Source organism: Tupaia chinensis, unplaced genomic scaffold (genome assembly GCF_000334495.1).
Source record: "Tupaia chinensis unplaced genomic scaffold, TupChi_1.0 Scaffold150166_1, whole genome shotgun sequence".
Lineage (NCBI taxonomy): Eukaryota > Metazoa > Chordata > Mammalia > Scandentia > Tupaiidae > Tupaia > Tupaia belangeri.
The window spans coordinates 167,459-180,360 of NW_006210004.1; the positions used below are offsets into that span (position 1 = coordinate 167,459).

The 12,902-nt window shown below is 52.5% G+C and overlaps 2 protein-coding genes across 4 annotated transcripts in view; both read right to left on the reverse strand.

Moving 5' to 3' along the window:
* The window catches only part of GLB1 (galactosidase beta 1), a 93,225-nt gene extending 81,086 nt beyond the window's left edge, over positions 1 to 12,139 (reverse strand). For all 3 annotated transcript variants that reach the window (XM_027769651.1, XM_027769650.1, XM_006171953.2), the window contains exon 1: positions 12,061 to 12,139. In XM_027769651.1, the coding sequence (XP_027625452.1) occupies positions 12,061 to 12,135 (75 nt within the window). In that variant the 5' untranslated portion in view covers positions 12,136 to 12,139. The remainder of the gene's footprint in view (positions 1 to 12,060) is intronic.
* TMPPE (transmembrane protein with metallophosphoesterase domain) lies at positions 6,203 to 12,145 on the reverse strand. The gene is made up of 2 exons (XM_006171952.3): positions 12,061 to 12,145; positions 6,203 to 9,128 (listed from the first exon to the last, which is right to left on the reverse strand). The coding sequence occupies exon 2, from the start codon at positions 9,017 to 9,019 to the stop codon at positions 7,670 to 7,672; it is 1,350 nt and encodes a 449-aa protein (XP_006172014.1). The 5' UTR covers positions 9,020 to 9,128; positions 12,061 to 12,145; the 3' UTR covers positions 6,203 to 7,669.
* Between the last annotated feature and the right edge of the window lie 757 nt (positions 12,146 to 12,902).

Consider the following 12,902-nt stretch of genomic DNA (forward strand, 5'->3'; position numbering starts at 1 on the left):
CATGCACACGTACCTGGCATGAGTTTCAAGCCACTGACTCGGGGATTCAGACCACAGTCAGCCATGTACACCACCTGCTGGCCCCACTGCCTACTAAGAAAATCTTAAATATGACCTCCAGGGCAAGGAACAATGAATAATTAGAAGCCAGAAGCTCTGAGAGCCAGCAGGTGGCATAGTGGTTAAAGTGCTGGACTCCCTCATGGCCGACAGCAGTCTGAGTCCTGGACCAGCAGATTGAAAATCACGCCAGGCACATGTACGTGCGTGCCCAAAATCCTGAGAGGAAAACGGAGGAGAAGGGATGGTGGTGTGGCCATCACCCCCCCTCCCCCGCCACCAGGGGGTGACTTCTCACTTTCCCTATCGCTGTATCTCTTCAGAGAACACTCGTGCCCTATAGCAAAAACTTATGACAACAAAAAGCCCGGAAGCCCTGGAGCCCATCCTAGTATACCCTCGCTCCAAACGTGGGTGTCCCGAGTCCTGCAGTGACTGGCCAGGTTCCCTCTCTAACCCTACATCTTCTTAACTATAACTGTCCAGGGTCTCAGACTAAAGAAACTTTAAGGCAATATTTTTCTTTTTCTTTTTTGTTTTAAATTGCCAGTGGGCGCGTGCAGTCACCAGAGAGAGAGAGAGTGCACATACACTTGAAAGGACTAACACCCCCCCCATGGGGCATGGTCACACAATCCCTCTCCTCCCTGTCTCCAGCCTGCTGGAATCTTACACATGCATGCACATGGGCCCAGCATGTTCCTGCTGGGGTTAGGGTCTAAACTGTGGTCAGCCATGTGGGATCTGGTTCCTTAACCGCTAGACTATGGGGCCAGCCCAGCAATATATATATCTTTAATTTTCTCTTGTAAAAATAATGATTTTATTTAACTTGATTTATTTTAATTTGAATAGAGATGGACAGAGTGCGAGAGAGAGAAAGAGAAAGTGAGAAAGCAAGCTGCCGGGTCTGGGACTCAAACCGCGGTCGACCATGTGCCCTTCACCACCATGCCACCTGCCGCCCCCCTAGCAGTACTATTTTCATTGTAGGCTGCAAACCAGTTTGTGCGTAACAGACTCATTTTGGGTGGTGATGGGTACCTTTTTCGATGAAAGGGTAGAAAACATCAGAGATAATGCATGTAGTCAAGTCGCTTCAGAAGCTAAGATGCTAGGATTTTAAAAGGGAACCTCATCCAGCTTAGGGCAGCTGCGTCCCACATAGCTAAATGTGCAATTTGAGCCCTGGACTCAGGGGCTTGAAAAACATGGTGGGCACGTGTGTGCACATCCTAAGAGGAGAATGGAGAAGGGATGGTGGTGTGACCAGCGCCCCCGGGGATGCTTTTTCACTTTCCATTGCTTTCTTTCTCTCTCTCTCTAGTGACTGCAGGTGCTCTGTAACAAATAAAATATTTTTTAAAAGAATTAGAAAAGGAAGACCTTATGGGGATGCCTACTGTTAGAGTGGAACACTGCCCTCTGGTGGATGGAAAAGGTAGCAACAGGCCACAGGTGCCAACAGGCCAGGGCTAGAAGGTAATTCGTATTCTCCATTATCCCAAAGACTCTTTTTTTTGGGGGGTGGGGGGTGGGGAAGGTTTGCTATAGGGCGCGTGCGTTCACCAGACAGACAGAGAGAGACAGAGAGACAGAAAGCGAGAAATCACCCCCCAGGGGGGATGGCCACGCCGCAATCCCTTCTCCTCCATTCTCCTCTTGGGATCTTGGGCACGCACGCACATGCGCCCGGTGTGAGTTTAAGCCACCGGGTCTGGGATGCGAACCGCGGTCGACTACGTGGGAGTCCAGCGACATAGCCATTACACCAACTGCTGATCCCCCTAAGACTCTTTATACATCTTTAGGGTCTCAAAGGCCACGATACTAGCTTTAGTCATAGCAGCATAGAGCCCATCCGTGGGAGCCCTGGTGACTGTCCCTGAAGTCGTATCTGGAAGCACTTGTGAGAGCATGACTCCTAGATCAGACGGGACCCGACTGGAAACGACAGGGTCCTTGAGTTTCCCCTGAGCTGCAGCTCCACTGACAGCGTGAGGGGATCCAGAGTTGTAAAAGCCGCAGAGGCAAAAAGAGGCCAAAAGAGGGCGCTGCTTTCACCGTTTATGCCTCTAAAACGCACGTCATTCGAAATCCGCCCTGTGGACAAATCCCACCTCCACTTAAATGAACTGGCACCGAAAATGGAGTACTGAAAAGACAGAATTTTATTTCATGCTTGCAAAGATGTGGTAACATTGGTATTTGCAAAACCCAAAGGCTCAGAAAACTTACAAACTAAAAAGCAAATTCCAAGCAAAGCAAAACGTATACATTCTTGAGCCCCCACTGCCTCGTACCTGTTACACAGTGCTTCTAATAACAGAGTTTGAAAAAAATACGACAAACAAAACTCCTTGGACCAAAAGATACATCTGGAACCTCCTACTGACCCACGTAATGTTTTCAAGTTATTTATTCTGTTTAGAGGCATTCGGGGGTAAATAGCATCTCTTTAAGAAAACATCAAACATCAGGTAATACAAATTACTCACTTTCCTAATCCTCAAGACTGAACATAATTTTATTGCCATTCCTGGACTAGAACAGAGAAAGGAAAGAGTTGAGGGTTACCCCGGGTTATGGGCCATGCTGATTTCGGGAGGACATCCCATCGTCAGGGACCTCAGTGTCGCTGCGGTAAGCACCTACTCAACGGGTCTCCATCCCAGCACCCTACACACCCCTTCAACTCACCCCAGAGCCTCAAGAGTCTTGGGAATCCCTGCCATGAGCTGTCCAGCCCCAGGGCGGTAGAGACCTAGTCCTCTTTACCAGCCAGCACCTCGAGGGAGACGTCAGCCCGAAACATGCCAGGCACTCATGAGCATGCCCAAGGTCCAATGGACTGGGGGACAGGAAGAAGGGGATCCCCTGTGGAAGGCACTCCCCTCTCTCTCTCATATATGCACGTATACGCTCTGTCATGAATAAAGGGGAGAACGTTTAAGAAAAGACATTTCTATTGAGAAGACATCCATCAATGGAGCTGGTGGGTAGTGTGGTGGTTAAGGTGCTGGACTCGCACGTGGCCAATGGCGGTTCGAGTCCCAGACCTGGCGGCTTGCTTTCTCACTCTCTCTTTCTCTCTCTTTCTCTCTCTGATAAAATTAAAGAATAAATAAGAAAACAAATAAAATTAAGTAAAATAAATAAATTTTTTAAAATAGAAAATACCCATCAAATCAGGAATACAAACCAGGTATGGGAGGGGATTGATGCTCTACAAAAGATGGGCCTCAGAGAGGTTGACGGGTACACAGGACCACCACGTCATGACATGAGAGAGAAAGAAAAGAGACGAAGACGCAAGCTAAACAACAGGGCCTGATGAATTTTATCAAGCGCAGGGCGCAAAGGATGAATAGCCCAAAGCGAGAGACCAGTGGAAGAACTACTCCAACAGGTGAGTTAAGTGCTACTAGCAGGGACCAGCACAGGGCGTGGTGGTTAAGGGCGCTGGACTCCACATGGCCAACTGTGGTTTGAGTCCCAGACCTGGCAGCTTGCTTTCTCCTTTCTCTGTCTCATGCTCTGTCCCTCTCTGGTCAACTTAAAGTAAGTAAATAAAGTTATAGAAAGTAATTCTTTATTTTAAAAAATGCTACTAGCAGCACTGACAGGTAGAAGCAAAATGCACCAACTAGATTAATTTGGTGAAATCCAAAACAAAAGAAATGGATCTGAAAAACGGGGTCAGGTCATAGTAGAGTCTGGAAGCCTTCCTGAGGTGAGCGTGAAGGGGCGTGGTGGGGAAGGGAGTTGAGACCCTGGTGCTGCCACCATCCGGGCAGGCACCTCACCCTCCTGGAACCCTACCGTCGGCAAAATGTGTTAGAGCAAGGGTCTCCGGAGTCCTTTCCCCCCACACTGAAATTCAACTGCTTCTCTTCAAATTTATCCCCGGCTAGCAGGATGACTGAACACAGGGGAAACCAGCAGAACCGCAACTCAAAGACTCTTCTCAGTTTTGCCAGAGAGCATATGGACTGACCAGAGCGAAATAGAGGGAAAAGGAAGAGAAAGCATCCCCCGCGTGGGGCATGGGTCACCCACAATCTCTTCCCTTTCATTTCTTCCTCCTGTGAGGATTGTGGGCACACACACACACACACACACACACACACACACTTAGCAGTTTTTCTTTTTCTTTTTTTAAGAATTAAAGGGCCATGGGAACCAGCAGTTAGCGTAATGGCTATGTCGCTGGACTCCCACGTAGTCGACCGCGGTTCACGTCCAGTACCAGGTGGCTTAAAACTCACGCCGGGCGCGTGTGCGTGCGTGCCCAAGATCCCGAGAGGAGAATGGAGGAGAAGGGATTGCGGCATGACCATCCCCCCTGGGGGGTGATTTCTCGCTTTCTGTCTCCGTGTCTCTCTCTGTCTGTTTGGCGAGCGCATGCGTCCTATAGCGAAAACCTCTCAAAAAAAAAAAAAAAATTAAAGGGCCATGTTAGCATAATGGCTATGTCGCTGGACTCCCACGTAGTCAACCGTGGTTCGAGTTCCGGACCTGGTGGCTTAAACTCACGCCAGGTGCGTGTGCATGCATGCCCAAGATCCCAAGAGGAGAATGGAGGAGAAGGGTTTGCGGCGTGACCATCCCCCCTGGCGAGCGCACGCACCCTATAGCAAAAACCTCTCCAAAAAAATAAGGAATTAAAGGGCCAGCAGATGGTTTAGTGGTTAAGGTGCTGGATTCCCACATGACTAACCCACAGTTCGAGTCCTGGGCCCAAAGGATTGAAACTCACGCCAGGAGCATGTGCGTGTGTGCCCAAAATCCCAAAAGGAGAACAGAGAAGGGATTATGGTGTCACCATCCTCTCTGTGGGGTGATTTCTCAGTTTCTCTCTGTCTCTGGTGAATATATATATACCCTATAGCAAAAATCTCTTTAAAAAGAAAAAAACAATCGCTTAATTTATTCATCTATTTTTTATTTTTTAGTTTTGCTCTAGGGCATATGCACTCACCAGAGAGAGACACAGAGAGAGAGAATGTGAGAAAGCAAGCTGCCAGGTCCAGGACTCGAACCATGGTCGACCATGTGGGAGTCCAGTGCCTGAACCACACCACACCATCTGCTAGCCTCCCAGCATGTTTTTCAAGGTGCTGGGGCTAGGATTTGAACCACACAGTTTCCATGTGGGGTCTGGTTCCCTTAACCACTAGACCATGGGCTGGCCCTCCAAAGACATTTTCAAAATTGGACTGGATGGTCCACTGTCAAAAGGGGTGGTTTCCAGGACCCCAGAAGACACCAGAAGGAAAAGGAGGAAGTGGAGAGACTCCCCCTGGGCAGGCAGGGCCTGCACAAGGAGACATTAACGGGGAGACCCAGCAGCTGCTTCTGTGATTAATCACTGGACCCTGGCCTCGGGCAGCAGGCGGCCACTCACAGTCGCCCACGCTGGCTGGTCCATACATCACCTGGGCCCGTGGCCAACACGGTTCCTTGGTGAGCCCCCACATGATGTTGAAAACTAACACAACACCCGGAACTCACGTGCCAGGTCAACACCCTCCCAGCAAAACAATCTTGAGGTAGATGCAAGTCCTCCCACTTCAGGGCTGATGAAAAGCAAGTCACCTGTCTGACGCTGCCCAGCTGGGGAGAGGCAGCGGGAGCCTTCCCACTCGGCCCTGCCAGAGACAGACTCTCAACCTCAAATCAAACGACCTAGTGAGAAATTAACACTGGGCCAGGCCCTTCCATCTTCCTGGTAGGGCCTTTTCTTTTTCTTTAGAGATTTTTGCTAGACGGCATATGCGCTTGGCAGAGAGGCGACACAGACAGACAAAGGGACAGAAAGTGTGAAATCACCCCCAAGGGGGATGGCCATTCTACTCTCAGGATGTTGGACATGGACACACACACACACACATGCACCCAGCATGGGTTTTTTAAGTAGCCAGGTCCAGGCCTCGAACCCTGGTCAACTATATGGGAGTCCAGTGCTGTAATCATTAAGTCACCTGCTGCCCCTTCCCCAGGCCTTTTTTTTTTTTTTTTAAAGGTTTTTGCTATAGGGCACGTGCACTCACCAGAAAGACAGAGAGAGACAGAAAGACAGAAAGTGAGAAATCACCTCCCGGGGGGATGGCCACGTAGCAATCCCTTCTCCATTCTCCTCTTGGGCATGCACGCACGTGCACCCGGCTGAGTTTAAGCCACCAGGTCCTGGACTCGAACTACAGTCGACTACATGGGAGTCCAGCGACCTAGCCATTATGCCGTCTGCTGGTCCCTCCCCAAGGCTTTTTTAACACAAGTGCTGACTACCATCTCAAGGTCTTGCCTCTGGCACAATGACTGGGCAAACAGAGTAGGCGTCCCTAATAACATGCTCACTCCTACCTCTTTATCCCTGAGCTTCTAGGCCAGTAGACAGCCCTCCTGTTCTGTGGCCAGAGCCTCAGGGCAGCTCTTAGTTCAGCCTGGTGTGATGGAAGCCACCCTGCTGGAAAGACAGTCCTAGCATTCCACATTTCCTCCCATTCCTGGGGAGGAACCCCTGGAGGGCCTGCCAGAGGCACAGGGGCCTGCCCCAGACTCACCTTCCCCAGAAAATCCAGACCAAGGAACGTTAAGAGGCCCCCAGTTTCCTGGCTCATTTTCCAGCATAACAAATACCCTGGAATTCACCGGCTCCCTCACAGGCACCAGCCCCTGTCATTTAGACCATCAGCCTCCAGCAAATCGCAAATCACTTTGAAAGATCAGAGGTCGAGGCCCCTGTGGAGGCTCTCCCACAGGTGAGGCTGCATTCCGCCCTCTGCAGCAGATAGAGCTACTGAACGTCAGTGGCGAGAACACCTGTCCTGGGAGGTCGGAAGGTCGTACACGCCTTGCCAGATCACCAGGGTCCCACCACTCTCTGCAGCCTATTCCTAGTCACCTCACCCAAGCGTGGTATCAAATGAAACAGGGGAGGCAAGAAACAAAACAACAACAACAAAAAACACCTTTAAATTCCTACCCCTAGCATCACCACCGTCACCCCCAAAGCTGATTCCCTCAACAAAGGTGAAAAGAAGAAAAGAAACATTCTTGGCCTCCAGCAGCGGGAGGAACCTCCCATCTTATCTGCTCTCCGGAGTCACTTAGCAATAGTGCCCCTTTGCCAGAAGGTCACCGGGAGTAATGATTCTGGCAACCACTTAAATCTTAGAGGTTTAAAAACACCCAGAGGGAAACTTCCCTGCTCCTTCCAGACACTGCTTTCTAGAAGCCTCCCTTTCCAGCAACTCCTCCTTGCAGTCCCTCCCCGTGAGCTCTGCGAGAGGGCCTCATGCCACACCACCTGGAGAATCAGGCCTCGCGCACACACACACACACACACACACACACCCGTGACCTAGGGGCCTCGCAAGTGCACAGATGAAGGTCGACTGTAAATGGCCCACTGAAGAGTGAAACCAGCCTGAATTGGCCAAGCAGCACCCTCACCCCAAATCCCTGTGACCAGTCCAGCTCGGGACCAGTGGAGTGTTGGCTGGGCTCGGCGGGAAGGGCTGGAGCGAGGAAAGCAGGCAAACCACTCTGGAAGGGTGGAGTGTGGAGGGCAAGTGCAGGGCAGAGGCCCTCCAGGGCAGGGGGCTCAGGGAGCCCGCTGTAAGATGAGCTCTGTGATTTCCGCTCTGCTCCCCAACCTCATGGGGATCCCGTAGTAGGCCGTGCCCGGGCTGACATAGACAAATGTCGTCAGGGCCACTTGGTAGAGACCCGCAAAGAAGGGGTTCAGGAGATAGGCTGCCACGTTCAGGGGGAAGATCTGTCCAGCGTGCGTGTGCCCAGAAAGGATCAGGTTAATATCCGGCCGAGCCTGGAGGGCTCTCTTGGCCGCCAGGGGCTGGTGAGCTAGCAGGATGGTGGCATGGTCTGGGCTGCAGCCGCCCAGGGCTTTGGCCAGATCCATGCCATGGCCGGAGTAGTGCAGGATGTCGGCCTCGATGTCGTCCACCCCAGCCAGGCACATCCAGTCGTCACCTTCGCCACCGCCGTCCCCTGCTCGGGCTCGCGTGGCAGAAATCTTCACGTTCTCGTTATGAAGAGGCCGCACGTGCAGGGATTCCAGCAGCGCGAACCAGTTGCTCACATCCGACGTGTAGTACTCGTGGTTACCCGTGACGAAGTAGGTGCCAAGGCGTGACCGGAGCTGACCCAAAGGGGCGACGGCCGTCCGCAGGACCGCGGCTTCGGAATCCGAGAGGTCTCCCACGATGACCGTGACGTCTGGTTCCAGCACGTTCACCATCCTCACGAACATCTCCATCTTGGTCCTGCCCACGGTGGGGCCCAGGTGGATGTCCGAGAGCAGCGCGATCTTGAGGTTGTCCATCGAGGCTGGCAGCTGATGCATGGGCACCTCCACGGTCTTCACGGCCGGGGGCTGGGCAGCGTTCAGAAGCCCCATGACGCTGAGCACAGCGGTCACTCCCACCGCCAAGGTGGGCCTGAGCAGCAGCATCCTGGCCTTGTTGAGGCTGCCCATAACCCTGCCGCTGCGCCAGGCCACGAGCTGGCAGGCCTGCTCCATGGCGCTGAGGATGCAGAGGAAGAAGACCATGATGATGTACGCACCCAGGCAGGAGTAGGCCGCCAGGGAGAAGAGGTAGGGCTCCTCCGCCACCAGAAAGAGCATGGTGAAGAAACTGGAGTGGGCCAGGGCCAGGAACGTCACGATGGCCACCTTCCAGAGCCCAAAACAGGTGGACTCTGCAGCTGGGGAGTGGCCCAGGTGGGTCACCGTGCTGCGCCAGATGTAGAGCGAGCCGATGAGCATGAGCGAGTTGACGAACAGGGCAAGCTGCAAGCGGAACAGCCAACGCCAGGCCCTGAGCTCAAGGCTCTCGGCCAGAAAGGAGCGGGAGACCATCATGGACAGGAAGACGGTGACAGCAGCCAGGGCGGCCTTCGCACCCAGCGACAGCTGCCTGAAGGTGGCCATTTCCTCCGCGGCGAGAAGGGTCCCCCGCCAGTTCCGTGCAGGTGGGCTCTGGAAGGCGCGTTCCTTAGAAAGGACAGGGGCCAAGGAGAGGTTTCCAGATCAGCTCCACCTGCAACCAGGAACTGGCGTCAGCTTTGAGGGCTATACCGTGTCCATGACCCTGCTCGAAACCCAAAGGCCACTTACAGCTGCCCAGCCCACCGTGAGCCCAAGTCACTCAATACCAGTCATTTCTACTCTTTATTCTTAAAGTTCACACAGGATTGTGACAAAATGGACAGTTTTTGTTTTTTATGGATAGTCTTCCACAACAAGTACAAAGTGCTTTTTTTTTAATAAAAACTTAACTCATTTACTTATTTATTTTAATTTCACCAGAGAGAGACAGAGAGAGAGAGAGAAGGGAAGTGAGAAAGCAAGCCACCAGGTCTGGGACTCGAACCGTGGTTGGCTATGTGGGAGTGCCCAGCACTTTAACTACCACACCACCTGCTGGTCCCACAAAGTTCTTTTATAACATTATCCTAAATTAGTGGCTCTTACGTGTGGTTAGGGAAGCCCTTCCAAGGGATCTACTTAGTCCAAACTATTTTCATAACACTAAGCCGCTGACAGCCTTGCCACGCACACGCACGCTCTCCTGTGCGTACAGTGGACTTTGCCAGTGGTCACGTGTGCGATGTGATATGGCCACAGTGTGAATGCAGAAGTAGACATGGAAATCTGACTGTCTTTATTAAGACTGACCTGAAACAGCTTTGCAAAATATAAAACAACGCAACTCATCGGGACCAGCAGTTGGCGTAATGGCTATGTCGCTGGGCTCCCAGGTAGTCGACCGGTTCGAGTCCCGGACCTGGTGGCTTAAGCTCATGCCAGGCACGTGTGCATGCAGGCCCAAGATCCCAAGAGGAGAAGGGATTGCGGTGTGGCCATCCCCGCTGGGGTGTGCTTTCTTGCCTTCTGTCTCTCTGTGTCTCTCTGTCTTTCTGGCAAACATATGTGCCCTATAGCAAAAACCTCTCCAAAAAGAAAAAAAACTTAATCCCCCTTAGCCCAGTGGTTAAGAGAGCCAGGTTGCTCAAGGCTGACTACGATAGCAATCCCAGGCCTCAGGCACACAGCACAGCTGCCATTCATTCCCACAGGATGGAGAAATGGAAGAGAAGAGATCCCAGATAGGGCTGGCAAGAGGCGTGGTAATTGAGGCACTGAACTCCTGCATGGCTGACTGGTTCAAGTCTCAGACCTGGTGGCTTGCTTTCTCACTTTTTCTCTCTCTCTCTCTCTCTCTCTGGTCAAATTAAAAATAATAATTGTAGGGACCAGCAGAAGGCGTGGTGGTTTAGGGTGTCAGACTCCGGCATGGCTGACTGCGGTTCAAGTCCTAGACCCGGGGGCTTGCTTTCTCACTTTCTCTTTGTCTCTCTGTCTCTCTCTCTCACTCTGTCCTTCTCTGGTCTAATTAGTTAATTAATTAATTTTAAAAAGTTAAATTTTTAAAAATCTAAAAGAAAAGAAACATTTTTAAATAATAATATTATAAATTAAATTAAATAAGTAATTCTTTAAAAAATGAGAGAGAGCTTCCAGAGAGACTGAGTCCCATTAGGGGGTGCTTCCTCCTTCCTCTCACTCCCTCTGGGCAGCTTACACACCCTCTGACAATTAAGAAAAAAGTCCACCCACATAAGGGGAGGAGAGGGAGCGGTACTTAACTTCATGTGACTTTTTCCCAAAAAAGAAAACATTTCAGTAGCTCTTTGTTTTCCAAGTACTTACATTTTTCTTTAATTATTTTAGTTTAACTTTATTTATTATTTTTCAATTTGACCAGAGAGACACAGAGAGAAAGGAAACCACCAGGTCCAGGGATTGCCCCCCACCCCTTGGCCATGCGGGAGTCCAGCGCCTTTCACCAACCACCCACCAGCCAACCCCCAAACTTAAAATTGTCTATCTTTGTTTTAGATAAAAGTATGCTTTTCACTGCCCTAGGCACATGACTGAACGCTTTTAACCAAAGGGTGTAACAGCCAAGAGGCTCAAATTCCACTTGTACTTAAAAGACATCCCAGACTCAGCCCATCTGAACTCTAGAGGAACAAAAGCGGGTTCGCTGACAGCGCAGGGGGCAGGTGGACGTGCCAATTCCCCGGAGAATGCAGGGGGCAGGGGGCCATGTCAACCCCCCCCGTACAGTGCAGGCGGCAGGTGCCTGTGTCAAACCCCCCCCCCTACAGTGCAGGCGGCAGGTGCCTTGTCAACTCCCCCTTCTATTCCGACAGCCCCCGCCCCCGCCAGGCAGCGCTTCAGAGGTCCCACGGCTCCCAGACCCTTACTCAGATCGACGGGATGGGGTGTGCTTCCTCTCCAGCCAAGCGTGCGCGCCCCCGGACCCCCTACTCGGCTGGCCAGCCCTCCCTACACCCACGCTGCCCATCCTCGACCTGGCCCTCCAACCCTGAAGAAAAAGGATCCCCCCCAATGCAACGAGAAACCAAGCCTAAAAGCAGGCGGCGGGGGAGTGGCGAGAAGGGGACCAGGTGTTTGAAAAAGATCACCCCGAAGGAAAACAAGCCAGCGTCCCCTTTGCGGGGGCCTATCCTGACCCCGTTTTTCTTCTTCCGGAGCGCCCCGCAGAGCACCAACTGGGCAAGCGGGGGCGCCCCTGGCAGGCGCCCGCGCAACTTAGAATCTCCCTCCCGGAAGGCTGAAGTTGGAAAGGTTGAGGCGCACCCCACGGCACCCTGTCCAACCCAAGTGCACTGATGAGGAAGTGGGTCCAAGCGAAAGGGGTAGCGGGAGCGGAACCCAGGAACGATCGGGCGACCGGGAAGGACGCGCGCGCCGCGCCTGCCGGTCCCCGCCCCGAGGGCCGGCCCACTGCCTGCGATCCGCCGGCTCCCTGCCCGCCAGGAGGCCCTCCGGGATCTCCGGCTCCCGGCGCCCAAGACCCCGAGGGGCCACAGCCCCAGCCAGGTCCCCTGCCAGCCTATCCCCTACCAATGCGTCCCCGTGCGGGGGTCCCACGGACTTACGCGCAAGCCTCGCGCGGAGCCCAGCAGCAGTGGCGCCAGCAGCAAAGAGAGGATGCGAACCCGGACCCCCAGCATGACCGTCCTCGCCCCGCGCCCTGAGCTCCGCCCTGCGGCTGCAGCGCCCGGCGGGGGGCGCGGGAGGGCGGGGGCCGCGTGACTTGGGGCTAGTGCTATCTGGGTTTTGCTGGCGTCTGCCACGGGTAGCGACCCTGTGGGATGGCAGTCTGGAGGCCCTGCTGTCAGCAGCTTGATAAGGGACACTGACCCGGGCTTCCTTGCTCCCGAACGGTGTTGAGAGAACAGAGAGGAAGAACTGATAGCAGCGAAACCTAAGTGGAAAACTCTGAAGCCCGGGTTTGCGAAGTGTGAACTCCGTCTACAGTCCCTGGAAGTTATTAGAAATACACATTCTGGGGCCCCATTCCACCAATACTCAATCAAATTCTGGGGTCGGGAGCGAGATCATTTGTAAATTTACACTGTCCAAACTATTCGGATGCAGGCCGAAGTTTGAGAACCAGTGCTGAAAAGCACCACTGCTCGGTTACTGATTAATTTAGAGGTAAGGTTCAGTTGTGGCGGCTTCTGACGCTCCAGGGTATGCAGAATATTTATTTTATTGCTTCTTCTTTCTTTCTTTCTTCTTTTTTTAAAAGAGATTATTTGAAATATGAAACTATTCCAACCACAGGATTGGAATCCCAGACCTGGTGACTTGAAGAACACACCAGCATGTGTGCGTGTCCAAAATCTTCGCAGGATGGAAAATTGAAAGAGAAGGGATTGTCCTCTGAACATGCCCAATGGGGTGTGGTTTCTCCCTCTCTCTCTGTTTTCTTTGC